Source organism: Equus przewalskii, chromosome 5 (genome assembly GCF_037783145.1).
Source record: "Equus przewalskii isolate Varuska chromosome 5, EquPr2, whole genome shotgun sequence".
In the NCBI taxonomy this organism is placed as follows: Eukaryota; Metazoa; Chordata; class Mammalia; order Perissodactyla; family Equidae; genus Equus; species Equus przewalskii.
The window spans coordinates 31,317,917-31,342,566 of NC_091835.1; the positions used below are offsets into that span (position 1 = coordinate 31,317,917).

General features: G+C 42.1%; 2 protein-coding genes across 7 annotated transcripts in view; one reads left to right on the plus strand and one right to left on the minus strand.

Annotated features, from left to right (window-relative positions):
• The window catches only part of CCDC77 (coiled-coil domain containing 77), a 36,407-nt gene extending 15,023 nt beyond the window's left edge, over positions 1-21,384 (minus strand). The window contains exons 1-4 of one of the 3 annotated variants that reach the window (XM_008508641.2): positions 21,225-21,384; positions 10,112-10,165; positions 7,759-7,984; positions 4,222-4,364 (exon numbers count right to left, since the gene is read on the minus strand). In XM_008508641.2, the coding sequence (XP_008506863.1) occupies positions 4,222-4,364; positions 7,759-7,984; positions 10,112-10,149 (407 nt within the window). In that variant the 5' untranslated portion in view covers positions 10,150-10,165; positions 21,225-21,384. Of the gene's footprint in view, positions 1-4,221; positions 4,365-7,758; positions 7,985-10,111; positions 10,166-16,463; positions 16,571-21,224 lie in introns of those variants that run through there. The other 2 variants (XM_008508640.2, XM_070620465.1) reach the window with 2 other exon arrangements.
• Positions 21,232-24,650, plus strand: part of KDM5A (lysine demethylase 5A) — a 117,324-nt gene continuing 113,905 nt past the window's right edge. For 3 of the 4 annotated variants that reach the window (XM_070620431.1, XM_070620428.1, XM_070620432.1), the window contains exons 1-2: positions 21,232-21,802; positions 24,235-24,312. In XM_070620431.1, coding sequence (XP_070476532.1) covers positions 21,638-21,802; positions 24,235-24,312 — 243 coding nt within the window. In that variant the 5' untranslated portion in view covers positions 21,232-21,637. The remainder of the gene's footprint in view (positions 21,803-24,234; positions 24,313-24,650) is intronic. The other variant, XM_070620429.1, reaches the window with a different exon arrangement.

Below are 24,650 nucleotides of genomic sequence, written 5' to 3' on the forward strand. Positions count from 1 at the left end.
GCCTCCATAAAAATTCCAGAGGACAGCTTCTCAGCCCTCTTCCTTTTCAGGGAGCTTCCATGCTGGGGAACCAGAACGCTTCCGTGTGCCACCTCGCCAGGCTCCAAGATCCTAGAGGACAGGAGCTTGTTCAGGACTTTGCCCTATGTATCTCTTCATCTGACTGTTAATTCATATCCTTTGTAATAAACAGGCAATCTAGTGAGTAAACAGGTTTTCTTGAGTTCTGTGAGCCATTCCAGAAAATTAATTGAGGGGCCGGCCCAGTAGCACAGCAGTTAAGTTCACACGTTCCAATTCAGCGGCCCCAGGTTCACCAGTTTGGACCCCAGGTGTGGACGTGGCACCGCCTGTTGAGCCATGCTGTGGCAGGCATCCCACATATAAAGTAGAGGAAGATGGTCACGGATGTTAGCTCAGGCCCAGCCTTCCTCAGCATAAGGAGGAGGATTGGCGGTAGAGTTAGCTCAGGGCTAATCTTCCTCAAAAAAAAAAAAAAAAGAAAAGAAAAGGAAAAAAAGAAAATGAATTGAAACCAGTGGAGGGGGTCATGGGAAACTCTGATTTATAGCCAGTTGGTCAAAAGTTCAGGTAACAATTTGGGCTTATGACTGGCATCTGAAGTGGAGGGTGGTCTTGTGGGACTGAGCCCTTCCCTGTGGAATCTGATTCTATCTACGGGTAGATAGTGTCAGAATTGAGTTGAATCCCCAGACATCCTGCGGGCATCCAAGAACCACTTGTTGGTGTGGGGAAGCCTCCACACACACAGACAACTGAGTTCAGGAACCCTTTGCAAACACTAATACCAATCATTCTCAAACTTTTCCAAAAAGAGAAGAAGAGGCAACACTTCCTAACTCATTCTATGAGGCCAGCACTGACCTGACACCAAAGCCAAAGACACTACAAGAAAACTAGACAAACCAGCATCCCTTGTGAACACTGATGCAAAAGTCCTCAACAAAATTCTAGCAAACCAAATGCAGCAGCAGGGGCTGGCCCAGTGGCACAGCAGTTAAGTGCCCACATTCTGCTTCGGCAGCCCGGGGTTCGCCAATTCGCATCCCAGGTATGGACATGGCACCACTTGGCAAGCCATGCTGTGGCAGGCGTCCCACATATAAAGTAGAGGAAGATGGGCATGGATGTTAGCTCAGGGCCAGTCTTCCTCAGCAAAAAGAGGAGGATTCCCAGCAGATGTTGGCTCAGGGCTAATCTTCCTCAGAAAAAAAAAAAGGCTTATATACCATGATTAAGTAGAATTTATTCCTGGAACACAAGCATAGTTTAACGTATGGAAATCGATCAATGTCATACACTACATTAACAGAATGGAGGAAAAAAACACACCATCAGCAATTGATACAGAAAATACATTTGACATTTTACGTCAACACCTTTTTTATGGTAAAAACATTGAAAGTTTTCCTCTAAGATCAAGAACAAGACAAAGATGCCCACTTTCACAACTTCTATTTAACACAGTATCACAAGTCCCAGCCAGAGCAAGTAGGCAAGAAAACAGACATCCAAATTGGAAAGAGAGAAGTAAAATTATCTTTGTTCACAGATGTCATGATCTTATATGTGGAAAACCCTAAGGGTTTCACAGAAAAAAGAAAAAGGAAAGTGTTGTTAGAACTGATAAGTGAATTCAATAAAGTAGCAGAAGACAAATTCAACATGCAAATCAGTTCCATTTTTATACACCAACAATGAACAATTTGAAAAGGACATTAAGAAAAGAATTCAACTTACAATAGCATCAAAAGGAACAAAATACTTAGGAATTAATTTAACCATGGAAGTCAATGACTTGTACACTGAAAACACTGCTGAAAGAAAAGAACACATAAACAAATGGAAAGACATCCCGTGTCCACGAACTGGAAGCCTTCATACTGAGATGTCAATACTACCCAAAGCAATCTACAGGTTCAGTGCAACTGCTATGAAAATCTCAATGATATTTTTGCAGAAACAGAAAAATCCATCCTAAAATTCATACAGAATCTTAAGGGACTCCAAATAGTCAAAATGATCTGGAAAAAGAACAAGGTTGGAGGACTCATATTCCTTGATTTCAAAATGTACTGAAAAGCTACGGTAATCACAAGAGTGGTACTGACATGGTGACGACATACGGACCAACAGAGGAGAACAGAGAGCCCAGGGAGAAGTCTGCAGATATGGTCAAATGATTTTCAACTTTCAATGGGGAAAAGATAGTCTTTTCAACAAATGGTGCTAGGAAAACCAGATATCCACATGCAAAAGAACGAAGTCAGACCCTTAACTAATACCATCCACAAAAATTAACTCAAAATGAACTAAAGACCTAAATGTAAGAGCTAAAACCATAAGACTCTTAGAAGAAAACATAGTGATATTGGATTTGGCAATGATTTCTTGAATACAACACCAAAAGCAGAAGCCACAAAAGAAAAAATATACAAACTGGACTTTATGAAAATTAAAACTTCTGTGTATCAAAGGACACTATCAACAGAGTAAAATGGCAATCCTCAGAATGAGAAAACATTTGCAAATCACTTATCTGATAAGGGATTAGTATTCAGAATATTTAAAGAACTCCTAAAACTAAACAACAACAAAAACCAAAAAACCCAATTTAAAAATGGGCAAAGGACTTGAATAGATATTTCTCTAAAGAAAATATACAAATGACCAACAAGCACGTGAAAAAATGCTCAGCATCACTAATCATTAGGCAATGGAAATCAAAACAATGAGATATGACTTCATATCCATTAGGATGGCTACTATTAAAGAATTTCAAAAAAATAAATAAAAAACAGATGCCTGTCCAGTGGCATAGTGGTTAAGTTTGCAGCCCAGGATTTGTGGGTTCAGATCCCAGGCATGAACCTAGCACTACTCGTCAAGCCACGCTGTGGTGGCATCCCATATAAAAGACAGGAAGATTGGCACAGATGTTAGCTCAGCAACAATCTTCCTTGAGCAAAAAGGAAGATTGGCAACAGATGTTAGCTCAGGGCCAGTCTTCCTCACAAAAAAATAAAAAATAAAAAACAAGTGTTGTTATGCATGTGAAGAAACTAAAACCCTTGTGCATTGCTAGTATTAATGTAAAATGGTGGTTCTTCAAAATAAAATTAAATATAGAATTAACATTTGATACAGCAATTTCACTTCTGGGTATGTACACAAAAGAACTGAAAGCAGGGACTCGAACAGGTTTTTGCACACCAGTGTTCACAGCAGCATTACAATAGTGAGAAGGTGGAAACAACGCAAGTGTCCATCAACAGATGAGTTTATCCATTTAAGCATTCACCAACAAAATGTAGTATGTATATACAATAGAATATTATTTGGTCTTAAAAAGGAATAAAATTCTGATTTTATTTTACAACACGGATAAATCTTGAAAACAATATGCTAAGTGAAAAATACTAGAGACAAAAGGACAAATACTTTATGATTCTACTTATATGAGGTAGCTAGAATAGTCAAATATGTAGAGACAGAAAGGAGAAGAGTGGTTACTAGGGGCTAGGAGGAGACGGGAATGGGGAGTTACCTATGGACGCAGAGTTTATGTGTGGGATGAAGAAAAAGTTCTGCAGATGAATAGTGCTATGGCTGCAAAATAATGTGAATGTATTTAATGCCACTGAACTATACACTTAAAAGTGACTAAAATGGTGAATTTTATGTTAAGTGTATTTTACCACAATTTAAAAAAAAAAAATAGAAGAAGCGTACTATAGCGGATGCTGTGGAACACTGCTCAGATGCCGCCTTCAGGATCATGACACTCACCCCCCAGGAGCTGAGTCCTTCTCCAAGAACTGCCCTTAGCTGAAGGGGGCTGCCTCTCCCAAGCTTACACCTACCCCACCGCCCCCCAGTGGCAGTCTAAATCCAATGGCTGATCATTGGGTGGGCACAGAAGTCTGACTCCTTTGCCTCTGAAAGGCCCTCCTAGCCTCCGAGCTCCCTGTGGGGTCAGCTAAAGCCTGTTACCACTGTATCACAGTTCAGTTCTCTCTCTGCCCAAATCTGCTCACAGGTGTTATTCCTGAGAGTCTCCCTACGCAGCACCCCGCAGGCAAATCTGCATCTTGGAGTCTGTTTCCTGGGGATACACACTGAGACAAGGCCAGAGAAACTCATCTTGTTTAGTGTAACTTTTAACTAGAAGGCCACAATTTCCCTTCTCCCACCTGGTACCTGATTCTCAGCCGGTCATTTTCTGAGTAGAGGCGTAAAACATGTTCCCTCTCCTGGAAGAGGCAGACCTGCATATCGCTTAGAGCTTTCTGCAATTCAGCAATCTCTTCCTCCCTCTGCTGCAAATCCCACTCTAGTTTATGCTGGAAAAAAAAAAGGTATTGGGCTTCATAGGAGTGTCTCTTATTGGATATGGAGGAGTCAGTTCATGTAGAAATATTACAAAGTGAACGGTTTCACCAGTACAGAATTCAAATAATGACAACAGCTTGCATAGACTTGAGTTTAAAAGCTACAGGGTGCATGTAATGTTTGCACATGAGGTCAAAGCTCTCCTATCTTCCTTACAGACTACAGAACCCAGAACGCCATATGACTCACCTGCTCCAGTCACACTTTTTTTTAATGCTTTCTATGTAATAAGCATTATGAAAGTTGGGAAACACAGATGAAAAGATACGACTCCTGCCTACGGAGCTGAGGAATTTTGTGGGGAGACAGACATACAAACAATTAAAATAAAATAATTATTTCATGGAGGAGCATGCCTGGTAACTGGTGGAGGGGGAAGTGCAGAAGGAGTAAGATCTTGGAAGCCTTTCTGGGAAGTGAGAGACCACCACCAAAAAGCTGAACCTTGAAGGATGGAGACTGCTAGAGACAAGCAGAGTCGAGGCACTCTCAGGAAAGACAGTAGTAAATACGGAACCATCAGAGCCTTAAATGTTTGGACAACTACAAACATTTCAATATTATTGCAATGCAAAGTGGGAGGCAGACTGGAGAGGTATGAGGCTGCAGGCCATTCTAAGAGTTCAGGGGAGAGACAATGAGAGTTTGAACCAGTGTTGTGGCAACAGTGATGAAGTTGTTGGAATAAATAAAGCGATATTTAGGAAGCAGAACCAACAGGACTTACCAAACGACTGAACGTAGGGGCTGGGCAGAATTGTAGACAATGATACCATTTACTAAGACACAGAATAAAGGAAAAGTACAGAGACGAGGAATGGAGGGAGGGGAACAGTAGTGGTATACGTGTATGTGTGGGTAGGGTAGAAAAAGGAGATTAATTCAGATATGGACATATTAACGGGAAGCTCAGGAGAAAAGTCAGTCAGCATTAGTTATTTGGATGTCATCATCCCATGTGTAGTAGTATAACGCATGGATAAAATGAGACATTTACAGTGGAATCTGGAAGAATTTGACATTTAAGACTAAGGAAGGGGAACTGCTAGTGGAAACTGAGAACTGGTCAAAGAGGTGAGACAGACACTGGGAAAGAAAAATGACACAGAAATCAAGAAAGGAAGAGAGTTTTCAGAAAGGAGAAGTCAATAGTGACAAATTCTTCAAAGGCCACAAAGAGAAGAGAGAATTTTGGCAAACAGATATTGGACACCACAGGAGGTACAGGTTTAGTGGAACAGTGAGGAAAGAGACCAAACTGCAGTCACTGAGTCAACGACTGGGTGATGAAGCCAACTATTCAGAAGTGTGGTTGAGAAAAGAGAGCCGTGCATATGAGCGCAGCTGGAGGGGGAAACACAACGAAAGAAAGGTGCTCTTTTATTTATTTATTTATTTTTTAAGATTTTATCTTTCCTCCTTCTCCCCAAAGCCCCCCAGTCCATAGTCACATATTTTTAATTGTGGGTCCTTCTAGTTGTGGCATGTGGGATGCTACCTCAGCATGGCCTGATGAGTGGTGCCATGTCCGCGCCCAGGATCCAAACCAGCGAAACCCCGGGCCACTGAAGCGGAGCTCGAGAACTTAACCACTCGGCCACAAGGCCGGCCCAACGGTGCTCTTTTAAGTTGGGAAAGACTTGAGTATGTCTATATACTGAGGAAAAAAAGCCAATGTTAAGCAAGAGGCTAAAAATAGAACACAAAGAGGAAGGAGAAGATGAAGCGCGGTTTCTTAGGAGGAAAAAGGGATGGCCAGGGAGAGTGTTGCATCAATGCAGCCTGAATAGGCAGAGACATCCTGTCCCTGAAGCAGTAAGAAGGAAGAGAGATGGAGACAGACGTAGGTACCTGTGTGTGGATGGGCAGGAAGGGAATTCATGCATGACTGCTGGTATTCCCTCTGTGGTCTAGGAAGGGAGACTGCCTGATGAGAGAGGAGGGCTAAGAAGCAGTTGCAGGCTGGAGGAGAGCAGTGAAGGTATGGCACAGATGTGCAGGGAGAGCGAACCAATTATGGATAGGTAAGAAAACTGCTGTGTAGTGACTGAGGATACATATGAACTTGTTTACCATGAATTTATTCTGTAATGATTTCTGACCTTTCTAGAGCAGCAGTTCTCAACTGGGGGGCAATTTTGCCTATGCCCCCAACAGAAATTTGGCAATGTCTACAGGTATTTTTTTTTTTTTGAAAGATTTTATTTGTTTTCCTTTTTCTCCCCAAAGCCCCCCGGTACATAGTTGTGTATTCTTCGTTGTGGGTTCCTCTAGTTGTGGCATGTGGGACGCTGCCTCAGCGTGGTCTGACAAGCAGTGCCATGTCCGCGCCCAGGATTCGAACTGACGAAACACTGGGCCGCCTGCAGCGGAGCGCGCGAACTTAACCACTCAGCCACGGGGCCAGCCCCGTCTACAGGTATTTTTGATGGTCACAACTAGTGGTGGAGTAGCGGGCAGTGTGCTACTGGTATCTAGTGAGTAGAGGCCAAGGATGCTGCCAAACAGCACACAAGGCACAGGATAATCCTCACAACAAAGAATTACCAAGCCCCAAATGTCAATAATGCCAAGATTAAGAACTTGTGTTCCAGGAGAATAGATGGTTAGAGAAATAGACTAAGTTATAGCTCAGGTTTTTGCCATGCAAGTGGAACAAACAATAAGCAAGGGGCCAAGCAACTGTACAGGCAGCACAGTTATTACCAAGGTGACACATGACGGGCTTCAGGTTAGAAAAGAAGGACATGATGTCAGACGCTGACATGCAACACTTAGAAAATGAACAGTCAAGGAACTACAGAGGTAACGATGCAGTTAAATGAAGTCAGGCTTAACGGGCTGAAAGAACTAGAAGTATGAGACTGAAATGTATGAGTTTAAGATTTTAGGGGCCAGCCCGGTGGCACAGTGGTTAAGTGCGCATGTTCTGCTCCTGCGGCCCGGGGTTCGCTGGTTCAGGTCCCGGGTGTGGACATGGCACTGCTTGGCAAGCCATGCTGTGGTAGGCGTCCCACATATAAAGTAGAGGAAGATGGGCACAGAGGTAAGCTCAGGGCCAGTCTCACTCAGCAAAAAGAGGAGGATTGGCAGCAGTTAGCTCACGGCAAACCTTCCTCAAACAAAAAAAAAAAAAGAGAGAGATTTTAGAGGAGGAGCCATTTGGGGGGATTATGATCCACTGAGGGATCCAAAGGGTGGGTAGCTAGGCTGGGGTAGAAGGGAGTCAAAAAATAATATTTTTTATAAAATATCTGCTTGGGATACAAGCCAGCACTTCCAGATCTTCCCTTAGTAACGAATAACTTAATCTGAGTCCTAAAAGGGCTTGCATAATCTCTTTACCTGGCCGTCACAAGCTTCTCTGTAGAGTTCCAGTTTCTTCAATAGGTCCTCATTTTCTGCCTCACATTCAGCCATTTTCTTTTGATAATATTCTAGAAGCTCCTGAGAAGGGCAGAGGATGGCCAGACGATCTTCGACGGAAGGCAAGGGAGTTGACTCCATTGCCTCTGAGAAAGACACTCCCCTCCACCTGGGAGAACCACTGAAGCCACCGGAAACACCACGTCTGAAGACAGTTGTCAGCCCATGTGAAATTTGAAAGGACATATTCATTAAACTGTCTGAACATTTATGAGACATTATGGTTTCTTAAATAAAAAAGGGGTTTATGTTCTTAAAGTGCTTATAATTAAGGTGCTCGCAAACCTGGAAAGTTTGATGTTACAGGTTAGTGAATAATCTTATGAACTGCTTTCCAAGTATTAAAGGCTTAAAGCTGGTTTCAAAATACATGTTAGAGAATAAAGAGATCATTAAAAAAAAACAGAGGAGCCGGCCCAGTGGCAAAGTGGCTAAGCTCGCACAGTCTGCTTTGGCGGCCTGGAGTTTGCAGGTTTGGATCCTGGGTGCAGACCTCCACACAGCTCATCAAGCCATGCTCTGGCGGCATCCCACATACAAAGTAGAGGAAGACTGGCACAGATGTTAGCTCAGGGCCAATCTTCCTCACCCCGCCCCCCGCCAAAAAAAAGAAACAGAAACTAAGTAAGACCAGATAGTAACAGAAAATACTATAAGACATATAGCAATAGGGGCCGGCCCAGTGATGCAGCAGTTAAGTGCACACGTTCTGCTTTGGCAGCCCAGGTTTTGCTGGTTCGGATCCTGGGTGTGGACATGGCACCACTTGGCAAGCCATGCTGTGGCAGGTGCGTCCCACATAGAAAGCAGAGGAACATGGGCATGGATGTTAGCTCAGGGCCAGTCTTCCTTAGCAAAAAGAGGAGGATTCCCAGCAGATGTTAGCTCAGGGGTAATCTTCCTCAAAAAAAAAAAAAAAAAAGACATATAGCAACAGGAACACATATGCTGCTGGTGGAGTGTAACTTGGTGAAACTACTGACAGTTAATTAGCAGAATTTAGTAAAAGCTGCAATTCCTTTTGTCCTAGAGAAACTCATGCACATATGAACAAGGTTACAGATATGAAAATGTTCATAGTAACATTATTTGTAATAACAAAACAGTAAACTTTCCAATGTCCATTCAACAGGATAATGGATAAACTGTGGTATATTGATACAATGGAACACTATTCAGAGTTATTAGAAACTATGAATTAGAGATACATATACAAACATGAAAAAATCATCCAAATGATATTAAGTGGAAAACTGTATGTAGATGCATATACAGAAGATATTACCATTTATTTAAGATTGGAACTTGCAAATTAAAACAGTTTATTTTTAGTGATAGGTTTATAAGTAGTAAAATTATTAAGGAAGGGAATGATAAATCTAAGATTCAGCATTAGAAAATGTAGCCTAGTTAGTAACCACACGACCACACCAGACCCTAATCTCTAGCACTGCAGGCATTTCAATTACACAGACCAACACCAGACAAGATCAAAGGCTGGACAAGAAGTCTGTCTGTTTGCTTTTAGCAAACAAGAGACTTGAGCAAAAACAATGAAAGCTAGAAAACAAGTGATGCAGAAGCAGAAAAACTCTCAAATGAAAATTAATCCACTTTGGCTAACTGCCAGCAATTTACAACATAACAATTAGCAGAGTGAAGAAACCTTATACCAGAAGCCCAGTGTTGTAGTTAATGAAGGTTATGGCCGGCACTTTCAATAAACGAGCATGTATAGAAGAGAATTAAAATTCACTTTCAGGTAGCAGGAAGAAAAAACAATCTAATCTTGTCTCAGTCATTAAAAGTTCACGATGGAAATACTGTTTCACTTAAGGTTTCATGTTTTCAAAGTGCCTTATAACGACCCTGGGAAATAGGTTAAGAGATGAACTAAGAGGTATCTCTGAGACTTTGTAGATGAGAGTCGTGGCAGTGAGGATGAGGATGGTGTGTTCTGCAGCAAGCTGACGGCAGAACCAGAGCTGAAAGTGCCCTGTGTTTGTGTGTTGGTTGTTTCCACTCTAATCCAGGATTCACAGGCACTGTCTGAGGCCCACCTAAACTGCCTGGATTCTGGTATTAACATTCAACGTGTCCTAATTTTTAATCTAAATCCAACATAGTAAGAATAGAGAAATGAGGTCTAACATAGCCCCGATCCAGAGTCTGGAAGCACGCTTCCAAATCCCCGCTAGTTCCTAGCGTAACTTACACTAAGGCTACAGAAGTCTTGATTCTTTAACAACTCAAAAATAAGCAAATGTCTTACTTTCTGCAGACAGGGGTATGTGTCGGCGTAAAGTTCATGCTGTCTTTTTCACACCTGTCAAATAGACAAAAATTCAGAATGAGGGGTCAGGTATAGAAAAAAACAGTAGAGGACGTAGACTAGTTCCTTCTGCAGCATCATCAGATGCGCCTGTTGGTGAGAGGGTGGTGTTTTAAAATGTAGTATTCTTTAAAGTAATTCCACACCCTGAAGTTCTATGACTTGTGGATTTTTTATTTATTTTTTATTTTATTAATGATTGGCCCTGAGCTAACATCTGTTGTCAATCTTTATTTTTTCCCTTCGTCTGCCCAAAGTCCCCCCAGCACAAAGTTGTATATTCTCGTTTTAGGTCCTTCTAATTGTGCTATGTGCTCTGTGGGACGTTGCCTCAGCATGGCTCAATGAGCGGTGCTGGGGCCACATCCAGGATCTGAACTGGCAAAATCCTGGGCCACCGAAAAGGAGCACTCGAACTTAACCACTTGGCCACGGGGTGGTTCCCTGACTTTTGGATTTTGATAACGCATTCTTCCTCACTGTTTTCAAACAAAATCAGAATGGCATTTATATTTTGATGGATAAGCACAAACAAAGAAAAGACTCCTTAGTATGAAGGTTATCTACAACAACGCAAAACAAAATTACAATCTTTTCACTGAAATTATAGAAGAGGAAGATGCAGAGAAGTTTCTTCTTCTTTTTTTTTTTTTGAGGAAGATTAGCCCTGAGCTAACTTAGCTGAGAAAGACTGGTCCTGAGCTAACATCCATGCCCATCTTCCTCTACTTTATATGTGGGACGCCTACCACAGCATGGCGTACCAAGCGGTGCCATGTCCACATCCAGGATCTGAACCGGTGAACCCCAGGCCTCCGAGATGCAGAACGTGTGAAATGCGGAACGTGTGAACTTAACCGCTGAGCCACTGAGTGGCCCCATGCAGAGAAGTTTCTAACAAGCAAGAGACAGTAAGTGGAAAGTAAGGTAGAGGACCCATTATGCTAAATTTAAGATAAATACAAAGCCACTGATATTATCTTTTTTGGTGTGCGGTATCTACTGTTTTATCTTAGGGAAAGAAAAATAATTACTTATAAGCTTTAAAAGGTTCACTCACAAATCTTCCAATTGATAACAGAGATCTTGAATTCCTCTACTTTGAACAATCTTATCACAGAATTTTCAAGAAGATAAATGTGACAGTCAGGGAGGGAATGCCATGTTATATGAGGGAGGGAGGGAAGTTGAAGGGGAAAAAGGGAGGGAAAAAAGGAGAGAGAGGAAAGGAGGAGGGGCAAAGGAGGAAAAGGGAGAGGAGAGGAGGGGCAGAAAGAGAAGGGGAGAGGGCGAGTTTTTTTTACTAGATTTGAAGAAAGCTCTCTTATCAAGCATGCTTTGTTAACCCATGCTGATTTTGAGCAAGTTGAGAGATGATGTAATGTTCTGTTCTTGAGTTCTCCTACCTGGTATATATCTGCTTAAAATCTGGAGTCCTTTGGGGAAGAATTTTGTGACAAAGAGTGAAAAGAGGTCATCACAGTTGTTAACTCTGCATACCATTCTCCGGCTCAGAACCCAGAGTGCCTCTGCCCTCCTTCTCGAGCTCTCTCTTCTTCTGGCTTCCAGGACACCACATGCTCCTGGCTTTCCTCCCTCCTCACAGGTCATTAGTTTTCAGTCACTGCTGGTTCTTCTTCACCTTTACCTATACTTTTGCCCTGGTGACCTCCTCAAGTCTCACAGTTTTAAATACCATATACACACTAATAGTTTTCCAATTTGCATCTCTAGTCCTGACTCTGCGCTCCACCCCAGATTCACACATATCTGACTGCCTACTCCATATCTCCACTTAGATGTCTAACAGGTCTCTCAGGCACCTAACAAGTTCAAAACTGAGCTCCTGATGTATACCTCCTACCGCCAAAACCTGCTCTTCTCTCAGAATTCTACGTTCCAGTAATCAGTGACTCTATCCTGCCAGTTGCTCATGACAAAAAACTTGGTTGGAGAAATTTTACTCCTCTCTTTGCCTTACATGCTACACTCAACCCATTAGCAAATCCTATTGGCTCTACCATCTAAATATCTAAAACCTGACAACCACTCGTGCCAATCTCTCCCTGTTTCAATCCGCTGTAATTTCTTACCTGGCTGACTACAATAGCCTCTTAACTGGTCTCTCTGCTTCCACTCTCCACCTCATCCCCTGCAGCCTATTCTCAACACAGCAGTTAGAGAGATGATTTAAAATACAAGTCAAAACACAAGACTCCTCTGCTCAATAGCCTTCAGCGACCTTTCATTTTACTCAGAGAACCAAGGTCATTAATACGGCCTACGAGGTCCTACAAGACCCGGCTACTCCATTACTTCTGTAACCTCACCTCTACTCTCCCCCTTGCTCACTGCTCCAACAACACTGGCCTCTTTGCTGTCCTTCACACACGCCAGGCAAACTACTTCAGAGCCACTGCACTTGCAGGTCTCTCTGCTGTGACGTTCTTTGCCCATGCATCTACATGGCTTGCTCCCTCTCCCGCAAGGTGAGACTGTCACTTCGGTGAAGTCTTCCCTGACCACTCTAGCACCCCCTTATCCATCTTCTCCACAACACTTATCACCATTTGACATATTTCATTCATTTATTGACTCCCCACACGGGAACATGGCAACTCACTAAGGCCAGGCATTTCTTATCTATTGTGTTCACTGCTGCATCCCTAACGAAACTAGGAACTAAAAAAGTGCCTGGTTCAGAGTTGGTGCTCAATAAAATTTTTTTTAATTCTCAATATGAATTTGAAAGGCTCTATTAAACATCTTTTCTTCTACTGGCAGTCTATACAATCTGGCTAGAAAATCTGTTCCTGCTGTCATTCCATCTGTTTTCTTTTACCAGCCAACTCTTCAAATATGCCATTTCTCTCTAATTCTCTTTTTTCTGCTTTTTCTCCCCAAAGCCCCCCAGTACGTAGTTGTGTATTTTTAGTTGTGGCATGTGGGACGCCGCCTCAGCATGGCCTGACAAGCGGTGCCACGTCTGTGCCCAGGATCCGAACCGGCGAAACCCTGGGCCGCCAAAGCAGAGTACGCGAACTTAACCACTTGGCCACGGGGCCGGCCCCTAATTCTCTCCTTTAAAAGTGACTACTCTCCTCCTTCAAACTCACGTCCTTCCACAAAACTTCTCCAAATTGGGCCAATTTCCTCTTATAAAAAGTAACCTAGAAAATAAAACTGGTAATTGGGTTGGTATGGTACGCTCATGGGTGACTTTTTTTTTTTTTGGAGGAAGATTAGCCCTGAGCTAACATCCACTGCCAATCCTCTTTTTGCTGAGGAAGACTGTCCCTGAGCTAACAACTGTGCCTGTCTTCCTCATTTTATATGTGGGACGCCTGTCACAGTGTGGCTTGACAAGCGTGCATAGGTCCATACCCAGGATACAAACTGGCAAAACCCGGGCTGCCAAAGCAGAGCGCGCAAACTTAACTGCTGCGCCACCGGGCTGGCCACGGGTGACATTTTTTTAAACAACTTTATTGAGATATAATTCACATTCCATACAATTCACTCATTTAAAGTATACAACTCAATGATTTTAGTATATTCACAGATACGTGCAATCATCACCACAGTCAATTGTAGAAGATTTTCATCACTTCAAGAAATCCTATATCCTTTAGCTATCACTCTTGTACTCTAGCCCTAATCAACCACTAATCTACTTTCTGTTTCTATAGATCTCCCTCCCTGTTCTGGACTTTCATATGAATAGGATATTGTATGCAATCTTTTTTTTTTTTTTTTTGGTGAGGAAGATTGACCCTGAGCTAACATCCATTGTCAATATTTTTGCTTGAGGAAGACTGTCCCCAAGCTAACATCTGTGCCAATCTTCCTCTATTTTGTATGTGGGATGCCACCACAGCATGGCTTGATGAGTGGTGTGCAGGTCCACGCCCAGGATCCAAACCTGTTAACCCTGGACCACTGAAGCAGAGCATGCGAACTTAACCACTACACCACGGGGCCGGCCCATGTGTCTGGCCTTAGATGCCCAGCTTCTTTCACTTAGCATGATGTTTTCAAGGTTCATCCATGTTATAGCATGTATTAGTACTTCATTCCTTTTTATAGCCAAGCAACATTCCATTTTATGAATATGGGTGACATCTTTAAGATAAATTTCACTGTTCTAAAACTATTTAAGGGCAACTTGGAACTTTAAAAGAGGCTTCTAACAACCTGCAACCTCTCTTCTCCCTCATAGTGAGTGACTGTCCTCACTCCTTCTCCTTCCGAAGATTACTGCACATCTATAAAGAACGATCTATGCTCATGTCTCATTTAGTTTTACAACCTCTAACAATCTGATTTCTAATACAACATCTGAACTGAAGTTGCCCTTCTTGGTCAGCAGACATTCACATTAATAAATTTAATTGCTCTTTTGGGTTCCCATCCTTCTCCATCCAAGTCACTCCTTGATCTGTATGCTTAATTTGACAGTATTGACCACCTTTTAAAAAAAATATATTGCTTTATAGTTGAGAGCATGGGCTCTGAAATAAAGCACATTTGGGTTTGAGTCAAAGCTCTGTCCTTTATTAGCTGTGTGACCTCAGGCAAGCTATTTAACCTCTCTAAACTTCAGTGAGTTATCAGAAAAATGGGAAGAATAAGAGTATATATACTATAGGTTGGTGTAAGGATTAAATGAAATAATGAATAAAAGGGCTGAGCAGTGTCTGACACACATAAGCACAAAATAAATACGGATTGTTTTTTTACTGAAAATTTTACTCCCTTGGTTCAAAAGGTTCTGTCTTCAACTTTCCTTACTACTTCTTCTATCCATTCATTTGGGAACATCATTATTCCTACTGCTCTTATGGTTACCTCTATCATCTAAAACACTACCTGGCACAGAGTAACTAACAACTACTTCTTGAATGAATAAAGGACATCTCTTTCAATCTCCTGTTGAATTTCCACTTATGTAGTGGACATTTTCACCTATATGTTCCATTGGAACTTGAAATGTGTAACTTAAAAAAAAATCACTCATGTCACTTATTTTTTAACACCTCAAAGCTAATACTTCCCAAACCTAATACATCATCTTTTTCATCCAAACATGCTCCTTCTGACTTTCCTATATTAGTTACTGATTCCCCATCTTCCAAGTAACCTAGATTTGAACATTTAAATCCATCATTTGAGTACTCCTTCTCTTGACTCTCCCATCCAACCATATGAAAATCCTGTATATTCTTTATGAACAACGACCATGTTAATTCAGGATCTCCATATTTTCTTACCCATTCTGCTACAATGACTCAACTATCTACCCACTCTTTGTCTCCCTGGACCATCTTCTTAAAAATCAGTAGCTTCTCATAGCCTAACCCATCAAATCAAACTCAGCCTAGACATCACACCTTTCTGTTTAAGGACCTAAACTATTTCTCCTGCCTTATTTCCCTCTCCTCCCTTAAATGTACCTTCAGTGTCCGCATAGCTTTTTCACCTCCATGCCTTTGTTCACGAGCCTCCCTCCTGCTAGAACATAACTCCTTCCGCTCTCGTAACTTCACTTAATGAAACCCAGTCTGTACATAAAAACTCCCCCCTTATGTCCTTCCTGAGTCTCTCTATACAAAATGGTTTGTCAAAATGACCTAACTGCAAAAGAATTGCATTTGTAATTCTCTAAAATTTAACATATTAGAGTTCTTTGTTGCTATCATTTCCTCCTTGATACCGTATGTTCCTTGCATACAGAAACTGTCTTACTCATCAGTGCTTCTCCCAAAGGAATAACACCCTTGTTGATAGATAACTTAATGGGTTTCAGCTAGCTTCTATTCTTCCATCTCTGTGACATCCTTGCTTAGGTATATTCTTTTATAGCTTGTCTACTTACAATTAACATTGCTAAGCACTTTGATATTTATTTTATTTACCCCTACAACAACTCTGTGAAGTATTTTTATTATCCCTTAATTTTGTAAATGAGGAAATTGAGGCTTAGACTAGCGTGGAGGGGAGGGAATACCGGAAACCATCTCCAAGACGTCCAAATTCTGTACTCCTCTTTCCATTTCATCCCGTTCTTGACTCCTTCATTGCTACAGCTCCCCAACCCTCCAGCACCCCTGAAATCTCTCCCTTTGCAGATTCTAACTGTCCTCTTCCGGTCCCCAGCCCTCCTAACGACCCCCATACGTCAGGCTCACATCCCTCTCTGCCGCACTCTTTCTGCACGTACTTCTCTCTCAGCAGGTTTTTTCTCCTCCCAAGGCCCCCTCCCTATCCCCCTCACCCGAAACCCCATACTCACGCCACACGCAGCCGCAGAATCAGACAATCCAACCGAAAAACAAAAATTAAATCAGGGAGCGGCGCGGCGCCACTGAGCGTGCCCGAATCCGTCCAATCGCCCACAAGTTTACAAGGCCCTTCGGATTGCGCACCAATAGGAAGGCTATTCACACAGAAGCACGCCACATTCCCGCCCTCCCTTGCTCCGCGTCTTACCGCGCAGAGATCGCCGGGAAATGTAGTTCTATTTTTGCACACAGCTTTCTAGGCGGAGCCTATAACCCGGCTACAAACCAGCTCATCCCAGTACTGGTAGTGCGATTTGGGGGATCAGAACGCACTGGTTCTGGGTACACCAAGTTTACACTTGCTCAACTACTTTGTTTTCATGAAAAATGATGCAGAACCGCGATGCACAATCATGGAATGGATCACAGGATTATTTGGTTGTAATTTACAAGCTTACCTCAACAAGGTGAAGATTCTAAGAAGATAGTTTCTCCTTCAGTAACCTGGTGGCGTAGAGCCAAGATAGGAGCTGCAGTTCAATTTCTACAGAGGATTATTTATATAAATGCTACTATTTTTGTCAGATAGTAGACACCACTTGCTTTTCCTAAGAGGTATGAGAAATTGGCTTTAATCTAACATAAGCTAGTTCAAAATCCAGTTGTGATCTTATCTTTCCAGAAACGCAAGAGGTAGGGGTAAAGGGAAAGGCACTTTAGTCTCAGAGCTGCAGCTACTGCTATGGAAAAGCTGGGACTCTTCCCTGGTAGACCTAAGGATGTCCAAAAGGAACTTGCTGTCTTCTCCTAAACTTGCTTTTTTCCCTCTTGTGATTTTCTCCGTTACGTCAAGATCTTCCAAGACACCTTGGCTCAGAATTTTTGTCTCTCTTTTGGCCCCTACATGTTTTTAAACCAACTCATGCAGATCTTATCTTCATACTGGTTCTCAAATATATATCTTCCTATTTATTTCCACTCTGAGTCTCATTACCTTTCACTTGGAATACTACAATAAGTTTCTAACTGGTATTTTTGCCTCAAAAGTTTTTCCTTCTCCAATTCAGTCTATAAAAAGGTGATTATTTTTTTAAAGCACAGTTCTGGACATGTCACACTCCTGCTCATAAACTTTTGGTGACTCCCCACAGAGTAGAGAATGAAGTCCAGGTAGTAATCCGGCATTCAAACACTGCCACTGTCTGACCCCACTTATCTCTATTATAATAAATAACTAGTTATTTTCTTAATGTAGCATGCACTTTCCACCTTTGGCTCACATTCTTCGTTTTATCTGGATTGACCCTTTTCATGAATCTTCACTGATAAAATTCCTCCAAGGGCAACACAAATACCATCTCCTTAATTGGAAGTAATTCCTTCTGCTTTGATATTCATTTAGTAAAATGTTATTATATTTTTATAGTATAACTTCTATTCAAATGTCATCAGTCTTGAGCCCTTCTCTGACTACCCTATCCCCTCCTTACCACTCTCCCACTCCCTCCCTTCTCTGCTTTTTAAAAGACCTTAGCACCACCTAAAATAGTATATATTTATTTGCTTGAGCTTATTATTTTGTCTTCTCTCCTCACTAAGCTCTGTGAGGACAGATATTTTGTCTTTTTGTTGTGGTGGTGGTTCATTGTCATATATCCAGCATCTAGAAGAGTGCCTGGCACATAGCAGATGCTCAGTAATTGTTAGTGAATGCATGAATGTATGTATAACATTCCTCCCTACACGTACGTTGCCTCTCCTGTTAGACTGCTCTTCTTCTTCCATTCTGTATTTGGGTTAATGCATCATCATTCACTCAAATGTCCAAAGGTTATTCTCAACCCATCCCTCTCTTGAAATCACCCAACATTAGGTTGATAATTTAAAAAAAATCACTCTAGTGGTAGAGGATCAATTAAGAACAATGCTTGAGGGGGCTGGCCCGGTGGCGCAGCAGTTAAGTTCGCACATTCTGCTTCTTGGTGGCCCGGGGTTTGCTGGTTCAGATCCCAGGTGTGGACATGGCACCACTTGGCATGCCATGCTGTGGTAGGCACCCCACATATAAAGTAGAGGAAGATGGGCACGATGTTAGCTCAGGGCCAGGCTTCCTCAGCAAAAAGAGGAGGATTGGCAGCAGATGTTAGCTCAGGGCTAATCTTCCTCAAAAAAAAGAAACTGTGCTGAACTTGCTGACTTGCCAAAAGGGAGATATTGCTAAGAAAGGATTTTCTGAAGGACTGTGCAAAAATATACTTTTGTGGTAACAAGAGTCCTTGAGTAAGCCAATGAACTGTAACATAAATCCACTCTCTATTCATAAATCTTAACAAACAACTGAGGTAATTGTTCTGGGCTCTCCTTTTTGCTAATAAAAACAACTGACTTTTACTCCTCAGGGGGATACTTTTCTGGCTGCTGCAGGAGCCTGTGTTCCCTGAATTGCAATTCTGAGACTCCAAATAAGCACTCTCTTTTGTTTTGCAGTTGCCTCTTTCTTCTAAGTTGACAGTCTCATCTTCCTGTACCTCACCTTTTCCTCCACAACCAAGAATCTGGAATCTATGCTTGGCTTCTTTACTTCACCTCTCATTCACTTTGCAATTCACTAGAAACTGGATTTCGACTCCATAACTTTATCGAAATTGCTCTATGACCTACTAACTGCTAAGTTTAATAATCACTTCTTGTTTTTTCTCACATGATCTCTTTCTGGCATTTTATACTGGCCAATTTTCACCTTTTGTCCAAGTTTTACTCACTTGCTGACTCTGAAAACACTCAAATCTCTCCATTCATTCTTTTTTTTTTTTTTAAAGATTGGCACCTGAGCTAACAACTGTTGCCAATCTTTTTTTTCCTTTTGCTTTTTCTCCCCAACTCGCCTCAGTACATAGTTGTGTATTCTAGTTGTAGGTCCCTATAGTTGTGGCATGTGGGACACCACCTCAGCGTGGCCTGATGAGCGGTGCCATGTCCGCGCCAAGGACCCGAACTAGCGAAACCCCGGGCCCCCGAAGCAGAGCTCGAAAACTGGGCCATGGAGCCAGCCCCTCTCCATTCATTCTTTTTTTCTTTTATAAAGATTTTATTTTTTTCCTTTTTCTCCCCAAAGCCCCCCGGTACATAGTTGTATATTCTTCGTTGTGGGTCCATGTAGTTGTGGCATGTGGGACGCTGCCTCAGCGTGGTTTGATGAGCAGTGCCATGTCCGCGCCCAGGATTCGAACCAATGAAACGCTGGGCCGCCTGCAGCGGAGCGCATGAACTTAACCACTCGGCCACGGGGCCAGCCCCCTCTCCATTCATTCTTAACATCATGTACTGATTTTTCTTTTTCTAGTGAAAGAACTATTACCTTCCCGGAAAGATTAACTTTTGATTAGCTCAGTACAAGTAACTGAAGAGTTAACTCTGGCTTCTTTTACTTGTGCTGGAAAAATCACAGGCTTCACAGCAATAATATATCTCAAAGTAAGAATCAACATAATTGAAGGTAGCAAATAATAAAGAAGGAGTTTGGAGTTGTTGAGTTTGGAGATGAAAAGTGACAAGATGAACTCTGGATTTTAGACAAAGCAATCTGACAACTGAGTGGAGAGGGATTTGACAGGGAGCAAGAAACGTGCTGTTATCACAGCTCAGGTGAGAGAGAACTTAAATTAGGATAGTGATAATGAGGATGGAGAGACAAGGGTGGATTGAAGATTTTTAGGTGATAGAATTTCCAGACTTGACACACGATTATGCATGAGTAGTAAGGCAGCAGGAGTTAAGGATTATTTCTAGACTTCTGGCTTTGGCGACTGAGTAGATACATGAAGTCATTCATGGAAACTGGAAACACTGAAACAAGAGTGGGGAACTAGTGAAAGAACTATTACTTTCCTGGAAAAATTAACGTTTAATTAATTAATTGAGGTACTTTGAGTTTACCAAGGGGAGTTGTCCAGTGGGTAGCTAGATGTACTGCAACTGTAACTCGAGAGAAATCTAGGCTGAAAATACAGATTTGGGAGGCATCAGCCATAGGTTGGCAATTTAGGTCCTGAGGGTAGCTGAGATTGCACAGGGTGTGAGAACAAGCCTTGGGAAGTAAGTCTTCCTTCCAATAAATATTTAAACTAAGAACTACCCTTTCATGGTTTCTTCTTTAGTCCTTTCTATGTTATTCTCCATGATTTGGAGGAAGCGGAGATGGACACCGGCATAGAGCTTTTCAGTGAGCACGGTCCGAACAGTCGCCATAGATTTTACAGCAAATTGAGAAAGTCTTACGGAACGTGGTGCCAGAGGAAAGGCGTTGCTGTTGAGACGACGTGGGGGTTGTCACTTGTTGGAAAAGCAAGGTCAAGAGCCCTTGCTTCTAAATTGCTTCGAAAAACAATTTCTGGATGGTGGCTAAGGCCTGCCAGCAGGATTTGGGACATGGGTTCCACCCGAATTTGTCGTCATGGAGATGGAGCGGCTTTAAAGTGGCCGAGTCAGATTATTCAAGACACTAACAATCAAAAGACTGAAAAGAGAGATGCTGAAAACCTTAGTTACTTGAAATAAGACAGACATGTAAGTTAAAACAAGCCGTAAGACACCCAGCACCGAGGTGGGCCGGCTGAGATTACGCCCGGCTCCTTCTCGCGTCCATTTATACACAAAAGGAAACCGGGCTCTCCTCGCCGGAAGGAGAACCTCTGCCCTCTGGAGCATTACACATTCCTCCGCGCCGGAAGAGTTCGTCTTGCTTCCTGGCCGCCTGCTTCCCCCACCCTTACCTCTCCTGGAGGGGAGATCGCGGGGCCTTTAGGGTGTGCCGCTTTAAGTCGTCCGACAGCGCGGAACTTTCGCGGACAAGGAGACCAGGAACGAAGCTGGGCTGCCTGGAAAGGGAGGAAGAGGAAAGGTCGTATAACAAGGCGTCGCGTTGCTGCGGAGGGATTCTGTTTCTTGGGGGTGCGGAGGGATTTGACAGTACGTTAACTTCCGGAAAAGTCCTGGCCCTGAGAGGAAAAGCCCCGAAGGAAACAATAACAAACGAGAGGAGGAAGCGATTCTGGGGTTCCCGTCTTGAGCACTTCTTGTTCGAGAAGATGAGCTTCGGTCCCTGTCAGGGGACGTGAAAGGGGTCGGTGGGCTTGAGCCAGCGTTTCTCCAACTGTCCCCTCACGGGGGTCCCCTGGGTGTTGCCATGGCGGGCGTGGGGCCGGGGGGCTATGCGGCGGAGTTCGTGCCCCCTCCGGAGTGCCCAGTCTTTGAACCCAGCTGGGAGGAGTTCACAGACCCGCTCAGCTTCATCGGCCGCATCCGGCCTCTGGCAGAGAAGACCGGCATCTGCAAAATCCGACCGCCCAAGGTACCGAATCTCAGGAGAGAGGGGGAGACGAGAGTGGGGAGGTGGATACGCTTGGTTTAGCTTTATTTTTCCCGTCCTTGTTTTCATATTTACTCTCCCTCATTTCTCAACAACTAGAAGCTAAGTTTCTGGATGTTTTTGCCTTGGTTTCTTTTGCGGTCTTATGTAGGCTGGAAAGCGGAGTCCCCGGGGCCTTTCCGCCTAGAACTTGGGAACTGATACTGTGAGTTGTGGGCAAGCGTAACAAAAAGCTTTAGGTCAGTAAGGTGTTTGAAGTATTATGATACGATGTGACATGTCGTACACTCGTGTACAATGCTTATTAAGGTGCGATAGTAAAAACTGCCCTTCCGTCGGCTATTTGTTTAATCCAAGTCCTATCGATGCTTAATTTATTAAATATTTGCAGGCCTCATCTTAGGCCTGAGGTTTCTTAAACGGTAATTTGAGCACTAGTTGTCCCCCACGATGGTATCACTAAACAAGAACCCCACACTGATTACTGCTGCAATGAAAAGGTCTTCCAAGGGGAAGAGAAGGAACAGCATTTATTTTTAAAATTTAGAGGTTTAGGAATAGTTTGTCAATAATGAAAGTGGCAGAAAACTTTGGAATCTTTTGATATAAGGAACCACGGATCAAAGATTTACGAATCGCAGTTATTGCAAATAACTAGGTTTGCCTATAGGTTGATTATAATTCTCAATCTTACTGCCCCTTGTTTGAGGAAATTAGTGCCCCAAGAGGGTGAGTGATTTGTTCAAGGTCGAAAGATTTTTTTCTTTACCCATTAGATGTTTCTGGTCTACCTGCACCAGGATCAGCCCGATGCTTGTTGGAATGCAGATTCCTAGGCCTCATTCCCAGACTACAATCAATTTCTGGATGTGGAAGTTCTAGAATCTGCTTTTCTAGCAAGTACTCTTAGATGATTCCTAATGCACATTAGAGTTTGTGATCCACTGCCTTAGTGCTTCTTAAAGAGACACCTTGCTTTATGTTTTGTCTGCCAGTAATAAAAGTATTAAGTACTCTTTTACCCATGTTGCGTTTTAAAAAGCATCTGCTCACAGCACAGACTACCACAGTGGTGTGAGCCACGGTGAATAAAAAGAGCTTAGATGGGAGCAAGAAGGAGGAGCTAGTTTAGCATCTACGGATTATTTCATTTAATATTCTTTTAAGCCCTTGTAGGTAAATAAAATATCATTTTACGGATAAGGCAAGTCTGAATGAGTTAAATAACTTGTCAAATGTATGATGTTCGGCCAAGTGGCAAAGTAGATGTTGAATCTAAATTAATCTGTTTCATTCTAAAACCCAGGCATGCTCCTCCCATTATGCTTAGTGAATTTAAGATTAGAGACTGTCAATTGCAAGCAAAGGATTAACAGATAATTGCTATGATGAATGATGATATATGCATTGTCACCCTCCAAAACCTTTACTTAACTCTTTTTCAATCAAAATTACATAATATTGATAAAATCTTAAGCACTAAAGTTTTCTCTAAACCATAGTTTCATCTACTCTATTGCCTTTATGAATTAGAAATTCTAGTAAAGGTTCCTTTTGGTGAAAAAAATAGTAACTTTTTTTATTACTTAAAAAAAGGTTGAAATAATATGCCTTCACTTTGTATGTCCTGTTATTATTGAAAATGCATCTTGTTTGCAAGCAGAATTTAATTTCAGTATTGGTGGATTTCTTTAGTTTCCAAGGTAAGATTTTTTTTACTACTCACATTTTTAAATAGATTTAGTAGTATTTAGGCCAAATCAAACTATATCTCTGAACCCTACTTGAAATGTGTTATCCCATTTAAGTTATACCACATCTCCAATCTGGAAATTGTCCTTGTTCTGTAGGTTTACTTACTTTTTTTAAAAAAAATATTTGGGTGACCAGAAGCTGGGCTTTGAACAAAATGTTTATATAACATAGACTGTAAAGTGCTGTGTCACATTACACATGAATGAAAAAACATATTCAATTATGTAAGTACTTTTACAAAATTATTTCAATTTTTCCTCTTTTGTTTCTTTCAAATTCCGGTTTTTTTAATTTGGTAATTTGGTAAACTTGGATGTTTGTTAGACACTGTATTGAGATACATGAGCTCATTGCATTCCACTTGAGTAGGTGGGGAAAGCATAATTGTGGGATGTACGTACTGGGACTAGTGAGAGTTGGGGAGGATTTATAGATAAGATAATTTTTGTATTACTTAGAATATTAGAGATAAGTAATTGGAGATAAGTAATATTAAGATTATTTCATCTAAAATGTATTACTCTGTCTCTGCAATAAAGAGGACTTATAAACTGATCTGTTGTCACATGATTTGTGGCAACTCACATTTTATATTAAAGCAATGAATAATGCATTCCTTGTTTATATACCAATATGTTTTTTTAAAAAATTCTATTTAGGATTGGCAACCTCCATTTGCGTGTGAAGTAAAAAGCTTTCGTTTCACCCCCAGAGTCCAGCGCCTGAATGAACTTGAGGTGAGTGTTGTATCACCATTTCTGCTTCCTGATTCATTCTTTTTTTTTTTTTTTAAGATTTTATTTTTCCTTTCTCTCCCCAAAGACCCCCTGGTACATAGTTGTGTATTTTAGTTGTGGGTCCTTCTGGTTGTGGCATGTGGTACGCCGCCTCAGCGTGGCTTGCTGAGCCGTGCCATGTCGCGCCCAGGAACTGAACCGGCGAAACTCGGGGCCACCCAAAGCAGAGCGCACGAACTTAACCACTCGGCCATGGGGCCGGCCCCCTCTTCAGCACTTATTATTCTACTAAAATTGTTTATTAATGTTGGAAGATTCTGTCTCCTGTGGTCTTTGGA